Here is a 23,706-nt window from a genome sequence, read left to right as displayed (position 1 = left end):
ACCATCACCTCCGCGACATAGTTCAAGCATGATTTCGCAGGATCTGTTCAGCTTTGAACTATGTAGCTTTTCAGCTGCGATCGCGAATCCTTACCGGATGGTGTACGAGGGTTGACGACGATCCATCACGCGCGGATATCCGTAGAATGCATCTCACGTTGACAAGCACGACACGACACAAATGCTACACTCGCTTCCCCGCCCTCATCACGCGAACGGCTGCCAAATCAGCTTCATCGTCACCGTCCCCGTGATCGTCTTATCCCCCTTGAGCGCAAACTCCCTCTCAACCTCCGTCAGACCCCACTCGTTCGCAGTCGCCGCCTTGATGACGTCCTCCATCACGTTAACCTCGATCACGCCCAGCGCGTCTTTGCTCTTACCCATGCCCATCATCGCGACGTCCCTGTCGTAGCACTCCACGGTGAGCACGCCGCTCTCCTTGACCCCGACAAACTCAAACGTCTCGTTCCACTCGGGGTTGAGCGTCTTGTCAACCACCCTGGATTTGTGCTTGATGGGCTTTCCGTTCTGCTTGCCGCCGGGTTCGAGGCCTGGGGGCATGGAGAGCTTACAGTACGGGTCCGAGGTTCCGCTGCGGTCCGCGGCTTTAACGCCCGTCGCCTTGACGAGCACGCAGGTGAGCATGCCGATCCCCTTGAGCTTGGCGAGCGTCGCCGACCTCGTCCTGTGCATCGTCTCGGGCGACAACGGCATGGACGCGGCGGTGGCGTCGAAGGGAATGTAGGTGACGTCCAGCAGCAGACGCATTGGGCCGCGCTTATACGACCTGTTGCGCTTCTCCGTCTCCGGGAAATCGATCCAAATCTCCTCGCTCTCGTTGGGGATGAGGTTGAGGGACTTGAGGTCGATGACTTTTTCGCCGATGACGACGTCGGGCAGAGGAGAGTTTTCGTCCATGACGGCCACCGTGAGCTTGCGCTCGTTCATGTCGTCCACGAGCATGTACACGGTGTGATTCCACGTGGGGTCGTTGTTGTTGTCGATCACCTCGGTGTTGGTCTTGCCCTTTCCCTTGCTCTTGACGTACATGCGGACGTAGGAGTCCGCCTTGGACATCAAGTCGGTGCCGACGACGTTCTCGGCGCGTTTGGCCGTGACGCACACCAAGCCGGTGTTGCGGAGAGTCAGGACGTTGTCGACGTACCACTGGTGCGTCACCGTCTCGCCGTTGGGGATCTTCAGGGGCTCCTCCTCGTCCGCGATCGGGATCACGATGCGCTCGGGCCACACCAGCGCCTCGCCGAGAATCTCCGAGAGTAACTTCTCGACGAAATCCTCCACGATTGCGGTGACGGTGCCCTCGAGGCCCAGCGGCAGGTCCAGATCGAACTCCACCGCGGGTTTCTCCGTCAGGGTTATGATCAAGCCGCCGAAAGGGCACAACGTGGGCATCAGGGGTTGCAGCGTGACCCGAACCTTGGCGTACACCTCGACGTCCTTCACCGCGATGATGATCGAACCAAGGACGGAGGATTTAGCGTTGAGCTTGATCTTGGCTCGGCCGGGCCACGCGACGTCGAGCTCGAGGCTCACGCCCATGGCATCCGAACGGGTGCCCACGTACTCGACGCCGCGCACCTGTATGGGCTCGTGGCCGAGGTCGAGGGTGTCGAAGTAGAGCCTCGAGAAGATCCCCGGTCGGTGCTCCTCGAGGAGCGGCTCCACGATGTCGCGGACGAGGTTGCAGACGCTTCGGTTGTAGAACGGCCAGGTCCTGGCGAGGAAGCCGTTGAGCCAGTGCGCCAGTTCGTTCTCCTGGAACCTCGCCCACGACGGCGCCGACGACCCAAAGTTAAACTCGCTCTTATCGATCGCCTCAACCTTGCCCATCAGCGCCGCCAAACCCTCCTTGCTCTTCTCCGCGTCGAAAAAAGCCGTCAGCGCCTTCTTAAACACTCGCCTCGACCGCGTTCGCCTCTCGTGTTCGACGCACACGCAAACCGCGGCGACGCACCCTGCGACGAACGAACCCTTGTACCTGCTGCGAACCAGCTGGTGCGCCGCGACGTTCACGCACAACGCGGTGGCGAACGCGAACAGCCCGACGAAAAACGCGACGCCGGCGACGACCACGTCGCCCGGTGCACGCTCGGGAATCCCGACCCCCGCGGCGACGCGTCGCATCCACCGCGCGATGGGCCTCCGCTGGGATCGCCAGTACGCCCATCCCCCGGCGCAGACGGCGAGCGCGGAGAGCGCCCACGCGGCGAGCGGAGCGGGAACGTCGTCGGTTGAGTTGCTCGTCGCCCCCCAAAAGGCGTTCACGTCGAACGCGGCGCGGATGAGCGCGGACGCGCTCGGCGCCAGCGCTCCCGTCGCGACGATGACGCAAAAGTTGGCGGTGAATCCCGCGCTGCGAAGCGCGTGGCTGACGCCGCCGGGCGCCCCTCTGTCCGCCGGCCACGACGGGCCGCCGAAGAACGGGCCGCACCCCGGCGGGTACCGCGCGAAGGTTCGCTCGGCGAGCGGCGTCGCAGCTGGCGTCGCGTGGGGTTGCGCGGCGTGTTCGGATGGGACGAATTTCACCGACGCGATCTCCTCTTTGGTCCTGGCGCCCTCCGCTGGGGACACGTCCGGGGTCTCCAGCCAGCCGTGGGGCTTTGGCCTGCGCTCCAGGGGCTGCAGGATGGCGTCCTTGTCGTACTCCGGCGGGTTGACGGGGGGCAACGGGACGGGGGCGTCCGGATCGATCCCGGATGCGATCGCCGCGCGCCTTCGAGCCTCCAGCTCAGCCCTGACGAGCTTGTCGATGCCGACGTCGCCGATGTCCAGGTTACCGTCGCCGAAGTCGTTGTCGTAGTCCACCGCGGGCTGGAGCTTCGGGAGCTTGCGGTTGGAGTCCTGCGCCGACGGCGACGCGCTGCCCAGCCGTCTGGACCCCGGCTGGGGCGATTTCGCGAAGCAGGAGAACGCCATCGGGGCGGGCTCTTTCCGTGTTGAACCGCCTTTTAAGGCGGGATCCGGCGCTCGGAGGAGAGCTCGGGGTTCCGGAAGGGTGCACGCGAGCCGCGCTGACCGCCGACCCGGGCTCTCGACGGTTCACGCGCGGCGTATGTGGCGCTCGCTTCCGAGATGCCCCGCCCGATCGGGATTGTTACGTCGCCGTGTCGGGATGACAGCTCGGACGATCCGAATCTCGTCGAAACGACGGTCTATTTTGTATGGAGGTTTCTTGAGTCGCGAAAAAAGTCAACGCCCGTGATGAAGAGTGCCGTTTTCTCGTTTGAATTCGCAGAGGACGCCGCGCGAGAGGGTGCCCGGGGGACGCCGACCGGGACCTCACCGCGCATCGGAGGGCGGTGCGGTCTCACTTAGGTGTAGGACAGGACCATGGCGGCGCGGGAGGTGGACGCGCAGATCGAGATCGAACGCCGCGTGCGCAAGCGCTACCTCGGCTCGTCCGAGACCAAGCTCAGGGATGCGGTCTTCGAGGCGCTTCGCCGGCTCTACTCCCTGCCGAGGATGCCCACGAACCCGTACTTCTTCGTCGCCACCGCCCTGTCCGCGCACTCGGCGCACGGTCAGCGGCGCAGCGTCTGGGCGGTCCCGGACGAGGAGGTGCTCGAATGGATGGAGGAGGTCGCGCTGGTGGACGGGACGGAGTGGTGCAAGCTCGATCGATTCTCCGACGCGTGGGGTCTGCCGCACGTGCTGCGATGCTGCGACCGAGAGGGCCTGACCGACCTCAGGGCCCTGCTCCGCAAGTTTCCACCCGCGCTGTTCCCCAAGCCCGAACGCGTGGAGGACTACGACGACCCGGAGTGCACCAGGGTGGTGTGCATGAGCCTCCAGGACGGGTGCCTGCACAGGAGGGCGTGGAACGGAGCGCCCGCTCGGATGGGATTGAGACACGACATCATCGTCGACGGTCCGGAGATGGCGAGGGCGCTGCAGACGTTCGTGGATACCATCGTCGACACCGTCGAGGACGTCGTGGCGGCGTCGGAAGGGCACAGCGTCAAGGGGGTGCTGCTCAAGCCCGGCGGGCAGATGGACACTTGGGCCAACGAGGATCAGAGGGAGCGGCGGAATCAGTGGTGGACCGTGGAGAAGCTACGCGCGGACAGGACGGGGTTCGACACGGCCGTGAAGAGGGCCACGTCGTCGCACCACAAGGTGGCGATGGAGTGCACCGTGCGCGCCCCCGTGCCGCCCGTCATGCTGGACGGCGGCTACGGCACCGCCGCCGCGGCGGCTGCGCAACGCGGCGGCGGGTCCATGATCATGCACTTCAGCGTGCGAATCTACTTCACCTTCCACTTCAGGGTCAAGGCGCCGAACAAGCCCGTGTCTCCCACGGCGCAGCACTACGCCACGTTTCCGTTCGAGGCGCTCTACACTGGCCTGTTCCTGGAGCAAGCCGCTGCTGACGCCTACGTGTCGTGTTACGGAAATTCCGTGTCGCCGTCTTCGCCGATGGTGCTGAAACAAAACGCGGATCGCATGATCGCCATAGGGTTGAAGTCCATGAAGGACGATAAGATGCCGCGCGCGCTGCGCATGGCCGCGATGCTGCTGCTGCTCAGGGGGGACATGGGCTGGGACGACGGCGAGGACGGCGTGGACGTGACGACTGACCAGGGTTTACGCGAGAGTACGTTTGCGGATCTCATTCGCATGATGAACACCTCGACGGTGTGGCTCCACAACGTGAGCGAGGAGGTCAGGGTGCTGAAGCAGCTCTTTGACGGCCCACACGCGCTGGCGCGGACGCAAAACAACGCGCAGGCGCTCTACTCCCACCTCGCGCATCTGCACAGGCGCCTGGGTGATTTTATGAGAGACGCGGTGCGAAGGGACTTTGGTCTCGAGCCGCTTCGCGAGCTGATGGAGGATGGAATGATCAGCGCCATCCGCGGCTGCGGCCGATCGGGCATCTCGCTCGCGACGCCGGAGACGAGCCGCAGGGCGGGGGTCGCGGCTGAGCGAGCGCTGAGCGCCACGGGTTTGCTCACGCTCGTGGTTTCGCTGACGCGGCAGCAGGAGGTTTACATGATGAAACCGAGGCTGGCGTTGTTGCAGGCTGGCGCGTTCGGTTTGAACCTCATCAAGACCGGGGAGTTTGACGCGGCGCGCGCGGCGGTCGTGGACCCCGCCGCGATCGCCGCGGAGAAGCGACGGAAAGCCAAGAAACGCGAGAAGCAAAACGCGAAGATCGAGGAGGAGAACAAGAAGAAGGGGTTGTTTGGCAAGAAAAAGCAACTCAAGCCAACCGGAGAGGATGCCGATCACCAGGACGAGGGGAAAGGAGGTTGGTCGCTCTTCGGCAAGAAGGAGGAGAAGGTCGAGACCGGCGGCTTGACCAAGCTCGCCGGTATTCCCCTGGTGGACCCGCGGACGCCGATGCCCGGGCCCAAGGAGCTCGACAGGGTGTGGCAGCGCGTCTACGAGGTTGTCGCTCCCGGCATGTGCCTCTACTGGGAAGCGGGCGCTCGATGGATCCGACACAACCGTTACGTCCCTCCCAAGATGACGCACGCGGCGATCTTGATGCAGTACGTGGTGGACGCCAGGCTCGACGAGACCCTGCAGGAGATCTTCAACGAGGCGGCGCAGCCGCCGATGGTGAAAAACCCTTACCCGGCTGTGGTCCAGAGCCTGAGGGCAACCGGTCACCAGTTTGACGTCTCGTTCCAGCTCGTGGGCGGCGACCCGCTCACCGGCGCGGGCGGCGACATGACCCAGCTGAAACCCGGCCAGAAGGCCAGGCTCAAAGGCATCGCGGGCGCGAGGCCGATCATATCCATGGTTCAGCCTCCGCACCCGGTGTACGCCGCCAGAGCGCCGGAGGGGTCCACGAAACACGCCCCGGGCGCCAGAGTCTTTGGGCTCTACAGCGCGGTGAGGCTCGCCGATCCGGTTCGTCTCACGCTTCTCGCGGAGGCGCTCCCGGGTTTGCTCAAGTCCCGCGCGTGGCAGAGCGGCGCGTACCAGTACCAGTGCATAAGCGCGTTCGGCGGGGACGCCGCGTTCACCGCCGGTCTGGGTCCCCTGGAGGACCACCTGGGACGGCAGAAGAAGGGGAAGAAATCGGGCGGGCACAGCAACGTGGTCGGGTTCACGCCCGTCATCGAGGAGCACACCCGCGCGCTCGGCCCGAGCCTGGAGACGGCGGCGGACGTCTACGGCCACGACGTGGTGCAGCGCCTGATGGCGATGCAGGAGGAGACCCCGTGGATCGTTCACACCCTCACGGTTCCGAAGGGTTTGGTCGCCGCGGCGGGTGCCGTCGCGGCGAAGCGCGCCGTCGTCCGCGAGCAAGAGCGGCTCGCTCGGGAGAGCGCGAGGGCGCGGGGGGAACCCGTTTACGGCACTCGAAACTACGACTCTGAGGACGACTCGGACGACGTCGACACGCCGGGCGGGACGTCCCGTCCGGACACCGCCGCGCGCGCGGAGCGTCTCCTGGCGCGAATGGGTTCGGCCACGACGCGGTCGTCGTCGCCGGCGGCGAAGCCTCCGGCGCCGGCTGGACCCGACGTCGAGAAGCTTCGCGAGCTGAGGCAGAGGCTCGAGGAGGCGGAGGAGGCGCTCAACGAGAACGCGAAGCGGGGATCTGGGGTGGGCGGGGCGCTGGGTCAGAACGCCATGCAGGAGAGCGAGGTTATTCGCATACCCTGGGAGGAACTGAGGACCAACCAGCGAGACGCGGCGAAGATCGTCTCCAGGGTGGCGCAGCACGGCGGCGAGGCGTGCGCGCAAATCTCGGTCAAGTTCAAGGACAGGTACCTCCCCGTGTTCGTCAACTTCCACTTCGGCTGGTCCTACCGCATGGCCAACACCATCACCAAAGGTGCGCCCCTGGGCGAGGCGAGGGACCAGGACATGACCACGAAGGACACGCAGTTTCAGATGGAGGGTTGGCCCCTCGACGCGTACACGATGGTCTTTGCCACGCAGGCGGACGCGCTGAGCTACGCGCACTGGCACGCGCACATAGGCGACCCGGCGTCACCGTCGCTGATGAAAGCGGCGGGGGCGGAGTTCAAGCTCACAGAGGTGGCCTGCGCCAAGGACATGGACTACCTCGCGGCGCTTCGATGCAGAGTGGCGAGGTCGCTGGTGACGAGCGAACCGTTTGGGCTCAGCGCCCAGCTCTGTTGCGCCCACATGGGGGTACCGATGCTGACGCAGACGCTGCAGGACGCGAACTCGATGCTGCAGTACCTCGTGGGCGCGAGTGAGGCTCCCGAGGACTTGCTCGTCAAGCTGGACACGCGCGGCGCGAGAACCGCGCTGCTGGAGTACCTCGACGAGACTGAGAAACTTCTCACCTCGCCGTCGCTGTCTTACCACCTCGGCGCCAACCGCATCATGGTGAAAAACCTGGCCACCCTGCGCAAAGCGGAGAGCGAGAGCTCGGGTATCCTGGGCGACGAGCCGCTGGAGAAGTTGAGGGAGGTCAACACATGGCTCGCGGTGTCCGAGACGTGCGTCACCCGAGGCTTGTACATGATCACGCTGAAGCGCGACGAGGTTGTGGAGATTAAGCGAAAGTGGCGGCGGATCAAGCGCGAGGAGAAAAAGGAAAAGAAGGAGAAGGAGCGGTCGCAACGCGAGATCAGCAGGGAAGCGGAGGAGCGCAAGGCGCGCGAGGACGAGAAGAACAAGATCGCGTTCAGGTACGATTAAGTAGCCACCGCGTAGTCGCTCGGTGAAGTAGATTTGCTTCGTCGTGAAAAAAGAAGGTTTTCAGTCTCGGTTCCCGTCTCGGTCAATCAGTCAGTCCCCCACGATGGCGTCGCCCGCCGACGACGAGGACAAAGCCGCGCGAAAGTCGTCCACCATCCTCGCGCACGAGGCGATGCCCTCCTCGCCGATGCCGCCCGGGTCGTCGAACGCGCGGACAATCGCTCGGATCACTTCGTCTCGATCATAACCTTCCCGGTCCTCGAGCACCACCGCGACGACGGCGGCGGCCACGCACGTCGCGCGCCTGCTGCTGAAGTTGACGTCGTACAGTATCGCGAGCGCGTAGACATCGGTCCGTCCGCATATATCGGCGAACTCGTCGTCCGTCGGGTCGTGGCCGAGGAGTATGAGGAGCCGCGGGATGATGCTCGCCGGCGTGGGCGGGCTGAGCCTCCACCCCAACTCCTGCAGCACGAGCGACTCCATCTTCTGGACGCACACGCGGTCGAACGCGACGTCCACGTGGCGCTGGATGGCCGCGGCGTCCGGCCGCGGGTCGGTCGGATCGCAGGGCTCCTGGAACTTCACCGCGAGGGTCATGCACGCGTTGGCCACGAGGTGGTAGGCCCAACCCTGCTCGGGCAACACCGAGTACTTCCCCGAGCCCAAGAAAACGTCCAGGTAGGAGACCGCGAGGGAGGTTGTCTCGGTGGAGAGCTTGAAGACGATCTGGTTCTTGACGATGCCCTCGACGAGGACGCCGCGGAGTTGTCCCGCTTGGTGAAGCGTGGGGCGCGCGGCCTGCATGAGCGCGTGGTGGTGTCGCTCGGCGTCCAACGCGGCGCGAACCTCGTCGCCCGTGCGCGCGAGCAACGAGGGGAACTCGCGGTGCTTCGGTGCTCGGAGGAGCGCGGCAAGCGCCGCGGAGGTATCGCGCGCGTCCATCCTCCGGGGCTCCGCGTCCATCGCGGACGCGACCTGCTCCATGCGAGATACGACTCGATCGAGTATCAGCGCGGCGGATACTGCCGATACTGCCGTCGCTCGAAACAGCTGGCGCCGACACCTTTTCCGGTGCCCGAGCTCTCAACGTCGTCGTCAATCGGTGATTGAATTTCATAACTTACGCGTTCCCCGCGGGTGCGGGTCCGTCGTCTGGTCGTCTAATGCTCGTGCTAAATGAACCGTGTACGCCTCACCACCTCCGAAGGCGACGTCGCGTCGCGTCCCGTCCCATCCTCCGTTAAACGCGGCGCACTCAAGTCCCAACCTCACCTCGCGCCAACGTGAAGGTGGCCCACGCCGTCAAACTCACCCGCGCTCGAGTCGGGCGAAACCTGCGCGAGGGAGGGACGCAAAGACACGCTCCTCGCAGCAGCCGCCGCCGCGGTTCCCGACATGAAACAGCTTCCGACCCTCTTGAGCTGTCCGGGGTTATTCTGCGCCTGCGTCTGTGTGTTGATGTGGTTGACCTCGAAGTTGACCCGGGGGGTGGGCACCCTCGGCGTCGCCCCCGCCGAGTTTGGATCCCCCGACCCGCGCGATCTCGAGGTGGCTTTGACGGTGGTGATGGGCGCGGGGGGGACCCAGCCCCCAGCCTGGGATCCCCCCAGGCCGCCGGCGGCGGTGAACTCCGCGAGCTGGCTGCGCAACGAGCTCGTCTGCGCGTTGCACTCGCGCACCAGCCGCTCGAGCTGCTCCACCCTCGCCTCGTAGTTCCTGTTGCTCTCCCGCAGCAGCGCGGTTTGCGACTTGGCGTGCTCAAACTCCGTCCTGAGGAGCTCGTGCTCCCTGCGGTTGGCGTCGCGATCCTCGCGCAGGCGCTCGTACTCCATCGCCAACGCGCGCGCATCCTCATCGATGAACGCGCCGCCGGTCGTGTGCGTCGGGTGGGACTCGGTCAGCATCACGGATCCCACGCGGTGCTTGGGCCCGGGGGTCGACGTGAACGAGTTGGATCGGCGGCCACCCCCGCCCCCCCCGCCCGCGTGTCTCGCGCCGTCGCCCGATCCACCGCCCGACCCGATCCGACCGGTCGCGGCGTCGCATATAAGATCCGAGGACCGCGACGGGTTCATCGGCGCCCAGTTGTGCGGGCTCGGCGACTGCGGGCTCTTCCCGCCGCTGCCGCGATCGGAGCCGAACTCTCCCCTCGCTCGCTCGCCACCCGCCGCCGCCGCCGCGTCCGCCGCGGTCTGGCTGACGGGAAGCGAGCCCGGGGCGTGGCGCTCCGTGCCCGCGGCCGCGCGCGCGAGCGCCAGACTGTTCTCCAGGTTGTGGATGCGTTCCTGATGCGGCGGGGGAGGTGCGGCGAAGGTCAGCGCGTGCGTGGGGGAGTTTCATCGCGGGCGGGAAAAACTGGCCGTAGCCCGAGCCGCAGTGAGCCGCAGGTTGGGATACGGTTTGCGCTCGCGAGGGTAGAACACGCGCGATCGACCGCGCGTCGTCGGGGGCGGCGGGGTTCGCCGGACGTACCTCGATCTCTTCGAACCTCGAGCGCTGCATGAACTCGCCGTCGAAATTGGTCGGATGCGGCGCCAGCGCGGTGGCGCGCATGGCGCTCCCCGGCAGAGGGAGCTCCTCGAGCGATCCCACCCCCCCGTTCGCCACAGCCTCTTCCATCGCCGCCCAGAGCGGGTCCGTCTCCCAGTCCTCGCGCTCGAAGAGCGACGCGGTGATGCCGTTGACGTCCGAGTGCCTTCCGCGCCCGACTCCGAACCCGGCTCCCGCGCGCGGCGATGGCTTGACGCCGGCGCCCTGCGCGAAGGCTCCAGCCCCGGGTGACATCCGAGCCTTCTTCCTGCCACCGGTGGCTTTGGATTCGGGGCCCTCCAGGTCACGCCTCTTGCGGTCGTCCTCCCGCGCCACCGGGTTCTCCTTACCGCGCGAGCTCGGCTGCTCATCCAGCGGGGCACCCACCGGGATCCTCAAGAGGGGCTCCCCGTGCATCCTGAGATCGTGCGTGTACCCGTAGACCCGCCTCTCCATCACGTCCTTGACGTACATCTCGGTCTCTTTTTTCCTCTGCCTCGCGGTGCCATCGGTGAATATCCTCGACGCCCCGAACATGTCGTCGAACCTCGCGTAGTCCGCGAACTTATCGGGGACGCCGTTGCCGACACCCCTGCTCGACGCTACGTCCGCCACCTGGCGCTTCGCGGCGTCGCCATGGCCTCCGCGCATCGTTCTCCGGCGCCCGACCTCGCGGCAAAAACTCAAATCAACGTTGGTTCCCGCTTCGCTGGCGTACGACACAGAGAAACCCTGCGGAGTCGCGACTCGGTAACGCGCCTTTCCTGAAGCGCGCGAGGTGTCCCACGACCCGAGATCGCTCCGACGCTCTCGTCTGTCTCGCTCACGAGCCAAAGGTGGGCTTTGACCCTCTCACCTAGCCCGCGCGTCGACGCACTGACCGGTCCCCCGCGCGTCAACTCGGATCACAAAGGTGAAGGTCTGCGTGCGAAGGGGCGAGCCAACAACGTTTTAGAATTTTACCGTCTGCGGAACAGGCGTGTGTGGCCAATAGGAATTCGAAATACGGAAATCTCCCCTGCGCGAGGGTCACGGCTGCAGGTCAAAATTTCCCTCAAAAACTCGCCACTGCTGGGAGACCGTGAAACCTGTGGCTCACAGCGCCCGAAAAATATCAGATCTGCTGACCGTGGCGCCATAGGAGAAATTTTCCGTTTTCACGGTCGGTTGTGCGAAGTCATCACGGTCGGACAGAACCACCGCCGCCTCGGTCTGAAGACGTCCGAGGTGTCGAGAACTGAAAAGTGAACTGCCGGTTCGCGGCGGCGTCAGTGACGCAGCGCGCACCCACCCAAAGCTCGCTTGAAGAGACTCGAGCGCTCTACTCACTGAGAAGGAAGCGAACCTCGATTCGGGAGCGATGGTGAAGCCCAGCAAGACCGCCGGCAAGGCGAAGGGCGGCAAGAACGTCAAGAAGCAGCTCAAGGTTAAGGGCGGCATCGCGAGCCGCTACACGACGCGCAACCAGGCGCTCAACCGCCTGCAGCTCAAGCTCGCGGACTTTCGACGCCTGTGCATCCTCAAGGGCATCCACCCCAGGTACGCGAACCCTCGTTTCATCTCCCGAACCCCGGCGCTTGCGAATCCCCGTCGTGTCCCATCGCTCCGCCGACCCGCCGCCCGCCGCCGATTTATCACCCAATCCGCGCCCACCGCTGACCACCCTCGTCCACTCCACGCCGCAGGGAGCCCAAGAAGAAGTTCAAGGGCCAGCACAAGACCTACTACCACGTCAAGGACATCAACTTCCTCGCGCACGAGCCCCTCCTCGAGAAATTCCGCGACCTCCGCTCGTACGAGCGCAAGATCAAGCGCGCCAGGGCGAAGAAGGCGTACCACGCCGTGGACCGTCTGGAGGAGAAGAAGCCCAAGTACGGCCTGGACCACCTCGTGAAGGAGCGGTATCCGACCTTTCTCGACGCCCTCCGCGACCTCGACGACCCGCTCACTTTGGCTCACCTCTTCGCCGTGCTCCCCGCGGACAAGAGGCACGGGATCCCGGCCGAGGTGCTGCTGGAGTCTCGCAAGCTCTCGCTCGAGTTTCAGTCGTACGTCACCAAGATGCACGCGCTGCGCAAGGTGTTCATATCCGTCAAAGGGATCTACTACCAGGCGGTGGTGCACGGCCAGGAGATCACCTGGCTCACCCCGCACGCGCTCGCGCAGACGTTGCCCGAGGACGTGGACTACAGGGTCATGCTCACGTTTTTGGACTTTTACACGTCGATGCTCGGCTTTGTCAACTACAAGCTCTACTTTGACCAAGGCTTGAGGTACCCGCCGGTCCTGGACACGCGACTCGAGGACGCCGCGGGTGGGATCGTCGCCGTGATCCACGACCTCGCGGACAGGATGGAGACGGACAAGGAGCAGGGCTACGCCGGCGGCGCCAAGAAGAAGAGCGCGCAGGCGAAGCTCACCGAGTCCAGGCTGGCGACGCTGAGCGATAAACTCGCGCAGATCGGCGACGGGGAGGTGGACGAGGAGGCCGAGGCCGAGGCTGCGCTGCGCGCCGAACGCAGCGACGGCGAGGACGGCGATGACGTCGAGGAGGAGGACGAGCTCGAGCGCGCCATCAGTCTCTCCGCCGGCGGAGATCCGACGGCGAGGGAGGACGCCAAGCTCTGCGCCACGCTCTTCAAGGGGATGGTCTGTTTCATCCAGCGCGAGTGCCCGAGGGACATGATGGTGTTCATCATCCGATCGTTCGGCGGCGAGGTGTGCTGGGAGGGTGAGGGCAGCCCGTACGACGAGTCCGACGGCGGCGTGACCCACCACGTGTGCGACAGGCCGATGGAGGGGAAGATGCTCGCTCAGCGCGAGTACGTCGTACCGCAGTGGGTGTGCGACTGCGCCAACTGGAGGATCCTCATCCCCTGCGCCGACTACAGGCCCGGGATCGTGCCCCCGCCCCACCTCTCCCCGTTCGTCAGCAAGGACGACGAGGGTTACACCCCCGACTACCAGGCCACGCTGGAGAAGCTCCAGATGCAGGCGAAAGCCGCGAGGGAGGGCCGGTCCTTGGCGGATGTCTCCGGAGACGCGGGCGCCAGGATGCTCACCGCGGAGGAGGAGGCGGAGGAGGAGGAGCGCGAGTACGCGCGGGATCTGCAGCGCGAGGCGAAGGGCATCCCTTACTCCAGGGCCATGCAGGAGGGCAGGGATCACACCGCGGATTCGGAGGAGGAGGAGGGATCCGAGGAGGAGGAGGGATCCGAGGAGGAGGAGGAGTCCGAGGAGGAAAACTCCGAGGACGAGGAAAACTCCGAGGACGAGGAAAACTCCGACTCCGAGGACGACTCCGAGGACGAGGACGCGCCCAAGAAGGCCAAGAAGCGCAAGCCCTCGAGGCTCACCCACGAGATGGCGATGCGCGAGAAGGACATCATCATCAACAAGCGCATCAAGGAAATGGGCGAGGATGAGGAAATCAAAGCCATGAGTTATACCCTGCTGCCCAGGAAGAAGAGGGAGCTGTACAAGGCCATGCAGCTCGGTCTGGCTAAGAAGGAGGCGCGGGTCAACGAGCTCAAGGAGCGGGCCAAGAAGCTCAAGAAGGACGGCGTCATGGACGAGAAAGGGAGGCTCCTTCCAGCCGCGGCGGACGCCGCCCCGGCTAAGAAGACCAAGAAGAAGAAGTGAGCTTGTAATGAGAGATTCGCGGGATCGACGAGTAAATGCGAAAGGCTTTATGATAATTGAAACCTACGCAGTGCTAGAACGAATATGCGCGCGGCGCTCTGCGCGTGAATGTACACAACTCCGTTTCACGCCGTGAAGCCGAAAGCACTTGCCAGCGCACTCCGACTGCCCACGACGACACCCACCAAGACTAATAACCAAGAATAAAGCGGCAGCGAGAGCGCGGCGTTTAAACCAGCTCGATGATAGCCATCTCGGCGTTGTCCCCGCGTCTGCGGAGCGTCCTGACGATGCGGGTGTAACCACCGGTGCGGTCGGCGTAGCGAGCGGGTGCCTGCTCAAAGAGCGCCGCGACGAGCTCCTTGTCGTAGACGTACGCCTCGGCCTGGCGCTTCTTGTGGTCGCCGCCATCCTTGCCGAGCTGGATCATGTGCTCCACGGGCTTGCGCATGGCCTTGGCCCTGGCCATGGTGGTGGTGATGCGGCCGTAGCGGAGGAGGTCGGTGGTGAGGTTGCGGAGGAGCGCCTTGCGCTGGTCGGCGGGGCGGTGCAGGCGCGCGACCTTGTTCCCGTGGCTGATCATGAACCACTTGCCACCCGCCTCCACGCCGAAAGACGCGGACTCGACACCTGCGATGGGACGGATCGGGGCGATGCGACGTCAGTTCACGGGTCGCGGGCTTGGTCCAGAAAGAAAGAAAATGGATAAAGGATGGGGGCGTGGCGACGTCGCTGACGGGTCGAATCGACGGGTCGAGCGAGGCCGCGCGCGGTTCGGAAAGTCGGGATTCCAGGGTTCGAAATCCATCGGGCGGTCGACTGCACGCGCGCGAGGCGCGTCGCGGGGATTCTTCCCCGCTCCCCGCTCCGACGCGCGTCCCATCGGGCCGAGCCTTAGCCACTTGAAAAAGCGTGGCGAACCCCAAAACCCTGAAACCCTGAAAAAAAGCCACCGGAAAGGCGCGGTGAAGGCGGGCGCCGCGCGAGGGCGACGGCTTGGACGCGCCAAACGACGACGCGACCGATTCCGCACGCCGCATCGAAGCGCGTGACGCGCTCGTTAGGCGCGTCAAGACGCGCGTGTTCGCCGCCACCGCGCCGTTCCGGGCGGGGAAATCAGCGCTTCCGGACACTCACCCTCGCGGCCCAGAGAAACGGAGCCATTCATGGACCCGACCAGGGACACGGCCTGGGCGGGCGCCTTGGGGGCGACGCGAACGTTGCCGCGGACGCCGACGGTGGGCATCGCCGTGGTGAGGGCGGACATGACGAAGGCCATCTTGCAACTCTCTATCGTCGAGCGCTGCTGCGAATGTCCGGGCGCGGCGACCTCCGATTCGGCTTTATTGGGGGGTGACGTAGCGGGCGAGTTTATCCAGACGAGCAGCTGTTGAGCGGGGCAACCGACCGAATCCTATGGCGAGCAGTCAGGATTCCGTTCGAAAATTCGCCCCGCGGATCTCGGCGCCTCGGAACTTTATCCTCGCCGACTGACAAGTGGAGGGCGACGCGACGGCCACTCTTCACGCCGCGCGACTCGCCTCCGCGCCCGGATCTCGACGGAAGAGACACGCGGTAACGGAAATGTCCGCGATGTTCGCCTCGGCGCCCGTCGCGCTCAAGGTCGCCGCCGCCAAGCCGAGCGGCGCGCGTGCTCGATCGGCCCGCGTCGTCACCGTTCGCGGTTCCATCGCCGAGGGCGCCGCGAAGACCTCCGCGGCGCAGGCTGGCGACCGCCAGAAGGCCGTCGTCGTGGGTGGCGGCGTCGGCGGCCTCGGCATGGCGTCCCGCCTCGCGCACGCGGGCTACGACGTCACCATCCTGGAGAAGAACGAGGACACCGGCGGCCGCGCCAGGTCCGAGTTCTTCGGCCCCGACGCCGACGCCTCGGGATGGCGATTCGACACCGGCCCGTCGCTCATGCTCCTCCCGGACAGGTACCGCGAGCAGTTCACCGCGGTGGGCAAGAAGCTCGAGGACTACATGGACATCGAGCGCGTCGACCCGGCGTACCGCGCGCACTTCGGCGATCACACCACCCTCGACCTCCTCTACGACACCGAGAAGATGCGCAAGCAGCTCGACGACGTGGAGTTCGGAGCCGGCGGTCGATACATCGACTGGCTCGGCCGCGCGCGCGCCTCCCTCGACTACGGCGTCGCCGCGTTCATCGAGAGGGACGCCAACTCCATCCTGGACTTCGTCGACCTCTCCCGCGTCGGCCCGCTCGCGTTGGCGGTGAACCCCCTCGACCTCCTCCTCCCCCAGTTTAACCAGATGGCCAAGTACTTCAAGGACCCGAGGCTCCGCGCGCTCTTCTCCTACCAGGAGCTGTACGTGGGCCTCTCCCCGTACAACGCCCCAGGGGTCTTCTCGCTCCTCGCCGCCACCGAGCTCACCGACGGCGTGTGGTATCCGAAAGGTGGCTTCGACAAAGTTCGCGGGTCGCTGAAACAGCTGTGCGACGAGGAGGGCGTCGAGATTAGAACGGGCGCCGCAGTGGACGCCATCCTCACCGAGCCCCTTGGCGAGGGTCCCAGCCAGATCGCCGGGAGCAAGGCGACGCAGGTCGTGCGGGGGGTGCGACTGGCGAACGGCGACGTGATCGAGGCGGACGTGGTGGTGGCCAACCCGGACCTTCCGTGCGTGTGGGACCAGATGATCGATAAAGAGACGTTTCCGGAGGCGAAGAAGGAGGCTGAGCGATGGGAGGATGCCGAGTACTCGTGCTCGGTGATCGAGTTCAACTGGTGCCTCGACACGCAGATCGAGAAGCTCCTCCACCACAACGTGTTCCTCTCGGGCGACTACGAGGGAAGCTGGGTCAGGCCCTGCGTAGTGTCCGACTTTGACGCTCCCAAGCAGCACAACTTTTACTGCCACAACCCCGTGTACACGGACCCGACGTGCGCGCCCGCGGGTGGGTCGTCCGTCATGATCCTCCTGCCCGTCGCCAACATCAACGAGCAGGCGAGGATGTGCAAGAAACGCGGTTTGCCCGTCCCCACCGAGGAGGAGATGGTGAACGCGGGGAGGGAGGCTATCCTGCGCAGGTTCGAGGAAGCCGGCCACGGCGATTTGCGCAAACACATCAAGCACGAGAGCGTCACCACCCCGTCGCAGTGGCGGGAACGGTTCAACATCAAGCACGGAGCGGTGTTCGGGCTGTCGCACGGCCTGACGCAGCTGGCGGCGTTCAGGCCGCCGGTGAGGACGGGCATCGGCGCGCTCGACTCGCCCGAGTGCGACGGGCTGCACTTTGTCGGGGCGTCTACTCGACCGGGGAACGGCGTGCCGCTCGTGCTCATGGGGGTCAAGGTGGTGTTCGACGCCATCATGAAGCAGCACGGCGCCGGGGTGAAGGCGCGCTAGCCGAAACGATCGTCGCGATCGAACTTGCAATTGCATCGTATTATTATCACCGGGTCGTGAAAGGAGGGAGAGGAGCCGTGTCCGCCCTCCTCGGTTTCTCGGGTGTCCCGAGGTTTTCAATTTTCTCGCGCCTCAGTTTCTTTTCTTGGTCGGGGTCGAGAGCGAAGCCCCACTCACTCTTCATGCGCCAGGGCGACGCCGGCGACGTGGAGAACACGCGCGGCGTCGCGAAACCCGGCGTCCTCCGTCGCGCTCGCGAGCGTATCTGCTCGCCGCAGGGGCGCATCTGCGTTTTCTTCGCCATGGTCGCTCTGGGGCTCTTCGTGGTTTGGCCTCTCACCCTGGCTTTGACCGCGGCGGCGCAGGGCCCGCTCCCCGCGCCTAATCGCGACGGCATCCCCCCCGCGCTCGCGCCCGATCCGCGACTTCCACTCCCCGACGACAGTCTCCCGCTCCCTGACGGCCGATACGTCGCCATCGTCCCGTATCCCGCCCCCGCGGCGACGGTCGTCCCGTCCGAGGACGACGACGCCGGCGCGCCGCCGCTCGACTGCGACACCGTACGGGGCGTATCGGGGGGCATGACCGGCGTGGACCTCTTCTACAACCTCACGTTCCTGAGCGGCCTCGAGCGCCTCGTCGTGCCGGGCGGCGCGTTCCACGAGGTCGTCGGCGACCTCACCGTCTTCGCCCCAGTGGACGACGCCTTGATCTCCGAGCTGGACTTTTTCGCCGACGTCCTCAACGTCACCCGCGACGACGTCACGCGCGACGCGCCGCTGCTCCAGGAGATCCTGAGGCAGTTCATCGCGTACGGCGACGTAGGCGAGTCGTACCGCGGGCTGTTCGTCACGCTGGACGGGAGCCTGTGGAACTACACGCGCGGCGACGTCGACGGCGGCGAGATTGCGCTGGTGCCGGTGGGGATTCAACTCGAGGAACCACCGGTGATACTCAAGGTTGACGACGACGCGGGGGTCCTGGCCGGATGCAGCCGCGGCAGGAGACTCAGCGGCGTGGTCAGGGCGACGCGATACGCCAGGTGGGCTCGACGACAGATTCGACGAAAGGGCACGGTTTGGGGCTGAGACGCCGGATGAGAAAAAACCAAATCCTGAACGTCCCCTCCCCGCCCGACTCATCAGGGTCTACCCTCGTCGTCCCGTCTATCGTCCGTACGTGCCTTACCCCGCGTACGACCCGTGGCCGGGCGCGGTGGCTGGGTCCGTCGGGTACGGGTTGGGTGCGTTGGACGGGGTCGCGGCGGGCGCGGGGGTGGGATACTACGAGGGAGCGTACGACGCCCTCGACGCGCTCGACGGATCGGACTACTGAAGGAGAAGCTGGCTTAACACCTCGAGTATCATGATCATCCGCCTCTGCTTGTCATGTCCCAGGTTTCATCGCCACGTGATGGATGTGGCTTGTCCGATCTTGTCCTTGTAGTTCTGCATGATCTACACGGACAAGATCTCACAGACCGCATCGCAGGCCGCGTTGAAAATCCAACCTGTTTGCGATGAATCCTGGGCCATGGACACAAGCAGAAGCGGATGATTGGAACACCCCAGCCTCTTTTTCGACGTCGGCCGGGTGGCATCCGCTCTGCCTGTTCCAGTCCGAACCGTAGAAGGATTGGTCCCCACGGACGCTTCTACGATTCGGACCGAACACTCACCCGGCGCGACGACAAGCCATCTTAGTAGAGCGCTAGTCGAGTTTCAACGAACGAAAGGACAGTTTTGCGTGACATTTACAAGGCGTCGGGTCCGGTTCCCTCACTAGATGTCGCTCGTCAGGTCCAGCTTGACGGTGGTGGACCCCGGCGGCGCCTGCGCGGGCTGCCCCAGCATCGGGCATCCCGCGCACCGGTACGCGTCGCCCAGGTAGCAGTTCCCGCACGAGCTCTTAAACTCCTCCTTCTTCTCCTCGGTCATCGCCGCCCGCTTACCCGCCTCCTCCTCAGCCTCCGCCTCCGCGCGCCCGCAGCTGCAGTTCTTGCACGCCTTGGGGCCGCACCCCTCGCCCGCGTCGCGAGCCTTGGACGCGGCATCCGCGCCCGAGCGAAGGTCGTCGTCGTCGAGCAAGTCGTCCTCATCCACGAGGTCGTCGTCGTCGCCGAGCTTCCACGCCTTTGCCGCGCCGTTGTTGTTCGGCGGCGCGGCGTTCTCCTTCAGCCGGCGGGACTTGAGCGAGAAGGACGCGCCCGCGGTCCACGTCGGCTTGGACGCGGCGACCGCGCCCGGCGCGACTCCCGCGACGTCCCCCGCGGCCGCCCTCGCGTCCGCGAAGCCCGCGACGAGCAGATCTTTCTCAGCCGCGGGCGCCGAGCTGACGGGGACGGAGGACGCGGGAGTCGCGCCGAGGACGCCCACGACGATCTCGCCGCCGGGCATGACCGCCTTGTGCAACGCCGCGAGCACCGCGGGGGTGTGGAACCCGGGGGAGGACGCCAAGGAAACCAGCTTCGCGACCGATCCCGCGGGCTCGCCGAGGTTGCCGTCGGCGGCGACGCGGGTGAGCACGAGGACGACCTCCGGGTCGAGGCCGTACGCGGCGGCGGCGGCGGACACGACGGACGCGGGGAGGGACCTGGCGTCGGTCGCGAGAACGTGAGACGCCATCGTTCGCGGACGCGCGGACACGGGCGGCGGCGTCGAGTAGTGCCGCGGGATCTGGCGGACTGGGAGAAGGTACGAAGGTCCGAAAAAAGACCCATTTTCGCAAACGTAACCTGAAACGACCCGACCATCCATTTCGGTCAACCTGACCGTTACCGAGAAAGGAAGGCGCCCGAAGCGGGATCGCAGTGCGGACGGGCGCGCCGTCGGCGGGAAGATGGGGCTCGTGATCGACGACGAGGAGGCGGAGGCCGCCGAGAAGGCGGCGAAGGCGGCGCTGGACGCGGACGCGCCGTGGAACGCGCCCGACGAGGACCCACCGCCGGGGACCGCGGGGGAGGACGCCGAGCCCGAGTTGGACGCGGAGGGCAACCCGGTGGAGAGGCCGGCGCCGGTGGATTACAAGGGCATCGCGAAGCGCCTGGCGATGGCGACGACGCCCGCGGAAGGGGAGGATGAGGTGGACCACCTCAAGCTCGTGTGCGACGCGTGTGACGACATCCGCGCGCTCGATATCGTCGCCAAGGATGGGTACGACGAGATGGCGAGCAAGATCAAGCACTTCCGCGTCGTCGAGCTGCTGTTCAGGCACTTACGCGCGATGCCCGCGCCGTTGCCGCCGACGCCCGAACCCGAGCTCGACGACGAGGGCAACCCGATCGAGCCCCCGGCGGAGGACGACAAGGAGAACGAGCGCGAGCTGACCGCGGAGGAGCGGAAGGCGGCGGAGGCTGAAGCGGAGGTTCGCGCCAAATGGAACGCGGTGGGGATGCCGTGCGCCAGGGCGCTCGCGCACCTCGTCTCCGTCCCCGGCGCCATCCGCCGCGAGGTCACCGACTCTCCGTACCACACCCGGGCGCTCTTCGCGCTGTGCGACCCGGCGCCGTTCCCGCCGCGAGACGCGCTCGCGCTTTCCGACGTCGCGCTGAGATGTTTAACCCAACTCGCGCGGGGCTCGTCACCGTTCGCCGCCGCCGTCGCCGCCGCCGCGTGCGGCGACGACCCGGCGCTGCCCGGCACCGCGTGCACGTGGCTCACGCGCATGTGCGCCCTGGCGCCGCCGCCCAAGACGGAGGCGCAGTTGGCGGACGAGGCGGAGAGGGAGGCGGAGGAGTTACAAAAGAAAGAGGCGGAGGGTGACGCGTACGTACCGCCGCCGCCGCAGCCGCCGCATCCGCGTTGGCGCGTCGCGGCCAAGGCGATGCGACTGGCGACCGCCCTGGCGCGGTCGCCGTCGCATCGCGCGCGGATCATGCGCGTGGTCGAGCCCGCGAGGACGCCGATAACCGTGGAGAGTTTGCGGGCCGAGCGAGAAGCCGCCGAGAAGGAGCGCGACGGAGAGACAAAGAAAACCAAGGCGGCGAAGGACTCGGAGGAACCGGCGGATATCCTGAAGGTGGCGCTGGAGTGCGCCACGAAGCACCCGACGCGCGAGGAGCCGGGGGATAAGACCGCGAGGATGCTGGCGCTGAGGCTGGTGCGGCTCGCGTGCGCGGACGCGAGCGAGGCGCTCTGCCGCATCGTTGACGGGGAGGACCTCGACGGAATCGCCAAGCTGATGGGCACGGTGACGTCGGCGGAGGAGGATCCGGACGTAAGGACGGAGGCTGCGGCCGCGATGCTCGCGGCGCTGACCAAGGACAAGCGCGCGGCGGAGGATTTCGGCGACCGGAACGCGCTCGCGGCGCTCAGATCGCTCATGCCGACGATATCGGACGAGGAACCCGAGCTGGTCATCCCGCCGCCCGAAGGCGGCGAGCCCGCCAAGGAAACCCCGCCCGAGGAAACCCCCGCCGAGGACGACGACGCCGGGGACGGGGACGGCAGCGACGACGACGTCTCCGTCACCGGCGAGAACCTCCTCACGGAGGTGTTCGGCCTCCGTCCCATAGGCTACGTGACGCCGCCGCCAAAGCCCAAACCGTTTCGGGCGACGAGGGACCCGCTCCCGCTCGCGTCGCAGCCCACGACGCACCCCGCGCTCTACCCGACGCTCCTCAGGCTGCTCGCGTGCGTCGTGACGGCGCACGACGAGACCAGGCGGTCCATCGCGGACAAGTGCGGGTACTTGCTCACGTACAGGGAGAAGATGGGAAAACCCCCGCCCAAGCCGGATGACTACGACACCCTCGTCAGGTGGTGCGTCACCGCGTTGAGGGAAGCGGTCGAGGACGCGGACCCGGCGACGGAGCCGCCGCCGAGGATGACGGAGGAGGAGCGCGCGGCGGCTGCGGAGGCGGAGGCGGCGGCGGAGCCCGAGCCCGAGTCCGAGCCCGAGCCCGCGGGTGAAGCCGAAGGGGAGGACGGCGCCGGCGAGGGGGACGTCGAGAGCGATGACGAGTGGGCGACGGAGTCCGTCGAGACGATCGTCCCGCCGGAGCCCGACCCGGAGACGGAGGAGGAGAAGGCGGCGCGACTGGACCTGGAGTACCGAACCTGGCACGCCATCCGCGACAGACACGCGGCGGATTACGATTGGCACAACCCGGAGGTGTACGCCGCGGTCATCGCCGTTTTCAACGCGCTCTCGGGCGAGGAGGCGGTTTGCAAGTCGATCCTGAACGAGGAGTTTTATCCGGGCGCGCTCGAGCGGATCATCGAGGTGATCCCCCGCTCGTTCGCGACGATCGAGGAGGGCGCCACGTTCGTGACGCGCGTGTGCGAAAAGGGGGCGTACGCCGACGTCGCCCTCGACGTGGAGGAGTCCATGCGGAGGCGCGTGGATTTAGTGGAGAAACTCAAGGCCATCGCGGGTTGCCTCGCCGCGCCGGAGACTGGGCGGATGCACCGAGGACGGGTCGCCACCCTGGCGCACGAGGCTGCGCTCGTCATGCTCCCGTTGCGCGAGTACCTCCCGTCCATCGGCGTTCGGCCGGTTCCTCTCGCCGCGGAGTATCACACCGTGCCGACGCCGCCGACGAACCCCATGCGCACGTGGAGGCTGAAGATGACCAGGAACGTGGACAAAGAGCGGGTGGACGCCGAGTGCAGGGTGCTGCCCCTGCACACGACGCTTCCCGAGCTGTGGCTGCAGGTCGATCCGAGCACGGGCGAGCCGTGGGAGCACGCGGGGCGCAAGTTTGCCCGCGCCATCGGCGAGCTCACGCACCCCGTCGTCGTCCCGGATCCGCCTCCGGAGGCTTCCGGGGATGGGGCGGACACCGGCGAACCCGCGCCGAGCGCCGCGACGTTCGACGCGGCCGTCAAGGCTGTCGCGGACGCCGAAGCCGAGAAGGCGACGGGTCCGCGACGGCACGATCCGCCCCCGAAGTGCTTCTTCGCCGCGCTTCGCTTCATAACGACGGTGATTGGGGAGGGCGACGCGTTCGTTCAGCCGCCGCCGCCCGAGCTTCCCGAGCCCGTCGAGGGCGAGGAGCCCCCGCCCGAACCGGAGCCGCAGCCTCCACTGGACGAGTTTCACAGGGCGATGTGGCGCGATCCGGAGAGCGCGCCGCGCGCCCTCATCGCCGCGGACGGCGCGCTGTCTGCCAAGATGAAAACCTGGCTCGAGGAGAACATCGCGTATGCGGACAAGGACGTGATGGGGGGCCCTGACCCGGAGGCGCCCGAGGTGATCAAAACGGACAAGGTCCTCGTGGCGGACGCGAGGGCGGTGCTCGCGGCGAAGGAAACGGCGCTGCCGGGGATTTACGTCGAGGATGCGCGAAAGGAGGGAGAGGCTGCGTACGCCATGGTCCGGTGGTGCTACTCGGTTGCCAGGTTTTGTCAGCTCGCGGCGGAGAGGCGCGCGAGGCGGCTAGAGCGGCGGACAGAGCGACTGCGTCTGAAGCGGGAGTTGGAGAAGGAGGAGGAGGCGCGGCGGCTGGCGGCGGAGACGGAGGCGGCCGCGGCGTAGGCGCGGACGCCGGATTCCTACGCGCTA

The 23,706-nt window shown here is 66.3% G+C and overlaps 9 protein-coding genes across 9 annotated transcripts; 4 read left to right on the top strand and 5 right to left on the bottom strand.

The window, feature by feature from the left end:
• Positions 1–137: 137 nt before the first annotated feature.
• On the bottom strand, positions 138–1,608 carry MICPUN_109021 (predicted protein). The gene has a single exon (XM_002508424.1). The coding sequence runs from the start codon at positions 1,561–1,563 to the stop codon at positions 208–210; it is 1,356 nt and encodes a 451-aa protein (XP_002508470.1). The 5' UTR covers positions 1,564–1,608; the 3' UTR covers positions 138–207.
• Positions 1,609–6,174: 4,566 nt separating this feature from the next.
• MICPUN_53737 (predicted protein) lies at positions 6,175–7,520 on the top strand (the record flags this gene model as incomplete). Its single annotated transcript, XM_002508694.1, has 1 exon — positions 6,175–7,520. A coding segment is annotated over one exon (1,346 nt), but the record flags the coding sequence as incomplete, so codon positions are not given.
• A 226-nt stretch (positions 7,521–7,746) lies between these two features.
• Positions 7,747–8,643, bottom strand: MICPUN_61883 (predicted protein; the record flags this gene model as incomplete). The annotated part of the gene is made up of 1 exon (XM_002508423.1): positions 7,747–8,643. The coding sequence occupies one exon, from the start codon at positions 8,641–8,643 to the stop codon at positions 7,747–7,749; it is 897 nt and encodes a 298-aa protein (XP_002508469.1).
• A 284-nt stretch (positions 8,644–8,927) lies between these two features.
• Positions 8,928–10,839, bottom strand: MICPUN_102669 (predicted protein; the record flags this gene model as incomplete). Its single annotated transcript, XM_002508422.1, has 2 exons — positions 8,928–9,944; positions 10,132–10,839. The coding sequence occupies 2 exons, from the start codon at positions 10,837–10,839 to the stop codon at positions 8,928–8,930; spliced, it is 1,725 nt and encodes a 574-aa protein (XP_002508468.1).
• A 772-nt stretch (positions 10,840–11,611) lies between these two features.
• MICPUN_66594 (predicted protein) lies at positions 11,612–13,188 on the top strand (the record flags this gene model as incomplete). Its single annotated transcript, XM_002508693.1, has 3 exons — positions 11,612–11,727; positions 11,874–12,516; positions 12,589–13,188. Coding segments are annotated over 3 exons (1,359 nt in total), but the record flags the coding sequence as incomplete, so codon positions are not given.
• Positions 13,189–13,867: 679 nt separating this feature from the next.
• Positions 13,868–15,118, bottom strand: MICPUN_109019 (predicted protein). The gene has a single exon (XM_002508421.1). The coding sequence runs from the start codon at positions 14,411–14,413 to the stop codon at positions 14,060–14,062; it is 354 nt and encodes a 117-aa protein (XP_002508467.1). The 5' UTR covers positions 14,414–15,118; the 3' UTR covers positions 13,868–14,059.
• Positions 15,119–15,423: 305 nt separating this feature from the next.
• Positions 15,424–17,202, top strand: MICPUN_85926 (predicted protein; the record flags this gene model as incomplete). The annotated part of the gene is made up of 1 exon (XM_002508692.1): positions 15,424–17,202. The coding sequence occupies one exon, from the start codon at positions 15,424–15,426 to the stop codon at positions 17,200–17,202; it is 1,779 nt and encodes a 592-aa protein (XP_002508738.1).
• Positions 17,203–18,983: 1,781 nt separating this feature from the next.
• MICPUN_74512 (predicted protein) lies at positions 18,984–19,211 on the bottom strand (the record flags this gene model as incomplete). The annotated part of the gene is made up of 1 exon (XM_002508420.1): positions 18,984–19,211. A coding segment is annotated over one exon (228 nt), but the record flags the coding sequence as incomplete, so codon positions are not given.
• An 829-nt stretch (positions 19,212–20,040) lies between these two features.
• On the top strand, positions 20,041–23,679 carry MICPUN_102665 (predicted protein; the record flags this gene model as incomplete). The annotated part of the gene is made up of 1 exon (XM_002508691.1): positions 20,041–23,679. The coding sequence occupies one exon, from the start codon at positions 20,041–20,043 to the stop codon at positions 23,677–23,679; it is 3,639 nt and encodes a 1,212-aa protein (XP_002508737.1).
• Between the last annotated feature and the right edge of the window lie 27 nt (positions 23,680–23,706).

Source organism: Micromonas commoda, chromosome 10 (assembly GCF_000090985.2).
Source record: "Micromonas commoda chromosome 10, complete sequence".
In the NCBI taxonomy this organism is placed as follows: Eukaryota; Viridiplantae; Chlorophyta; class Mamiellophyceae; order Mamiellales; family Mamiellaceae; genus Micromonas; species Micromonas commoda.
The sequence above is the reverse complement of the archived record's forward strand: the minus strand, read 5'-3'. Positions and strand labels throughout refer to the sequence as shown.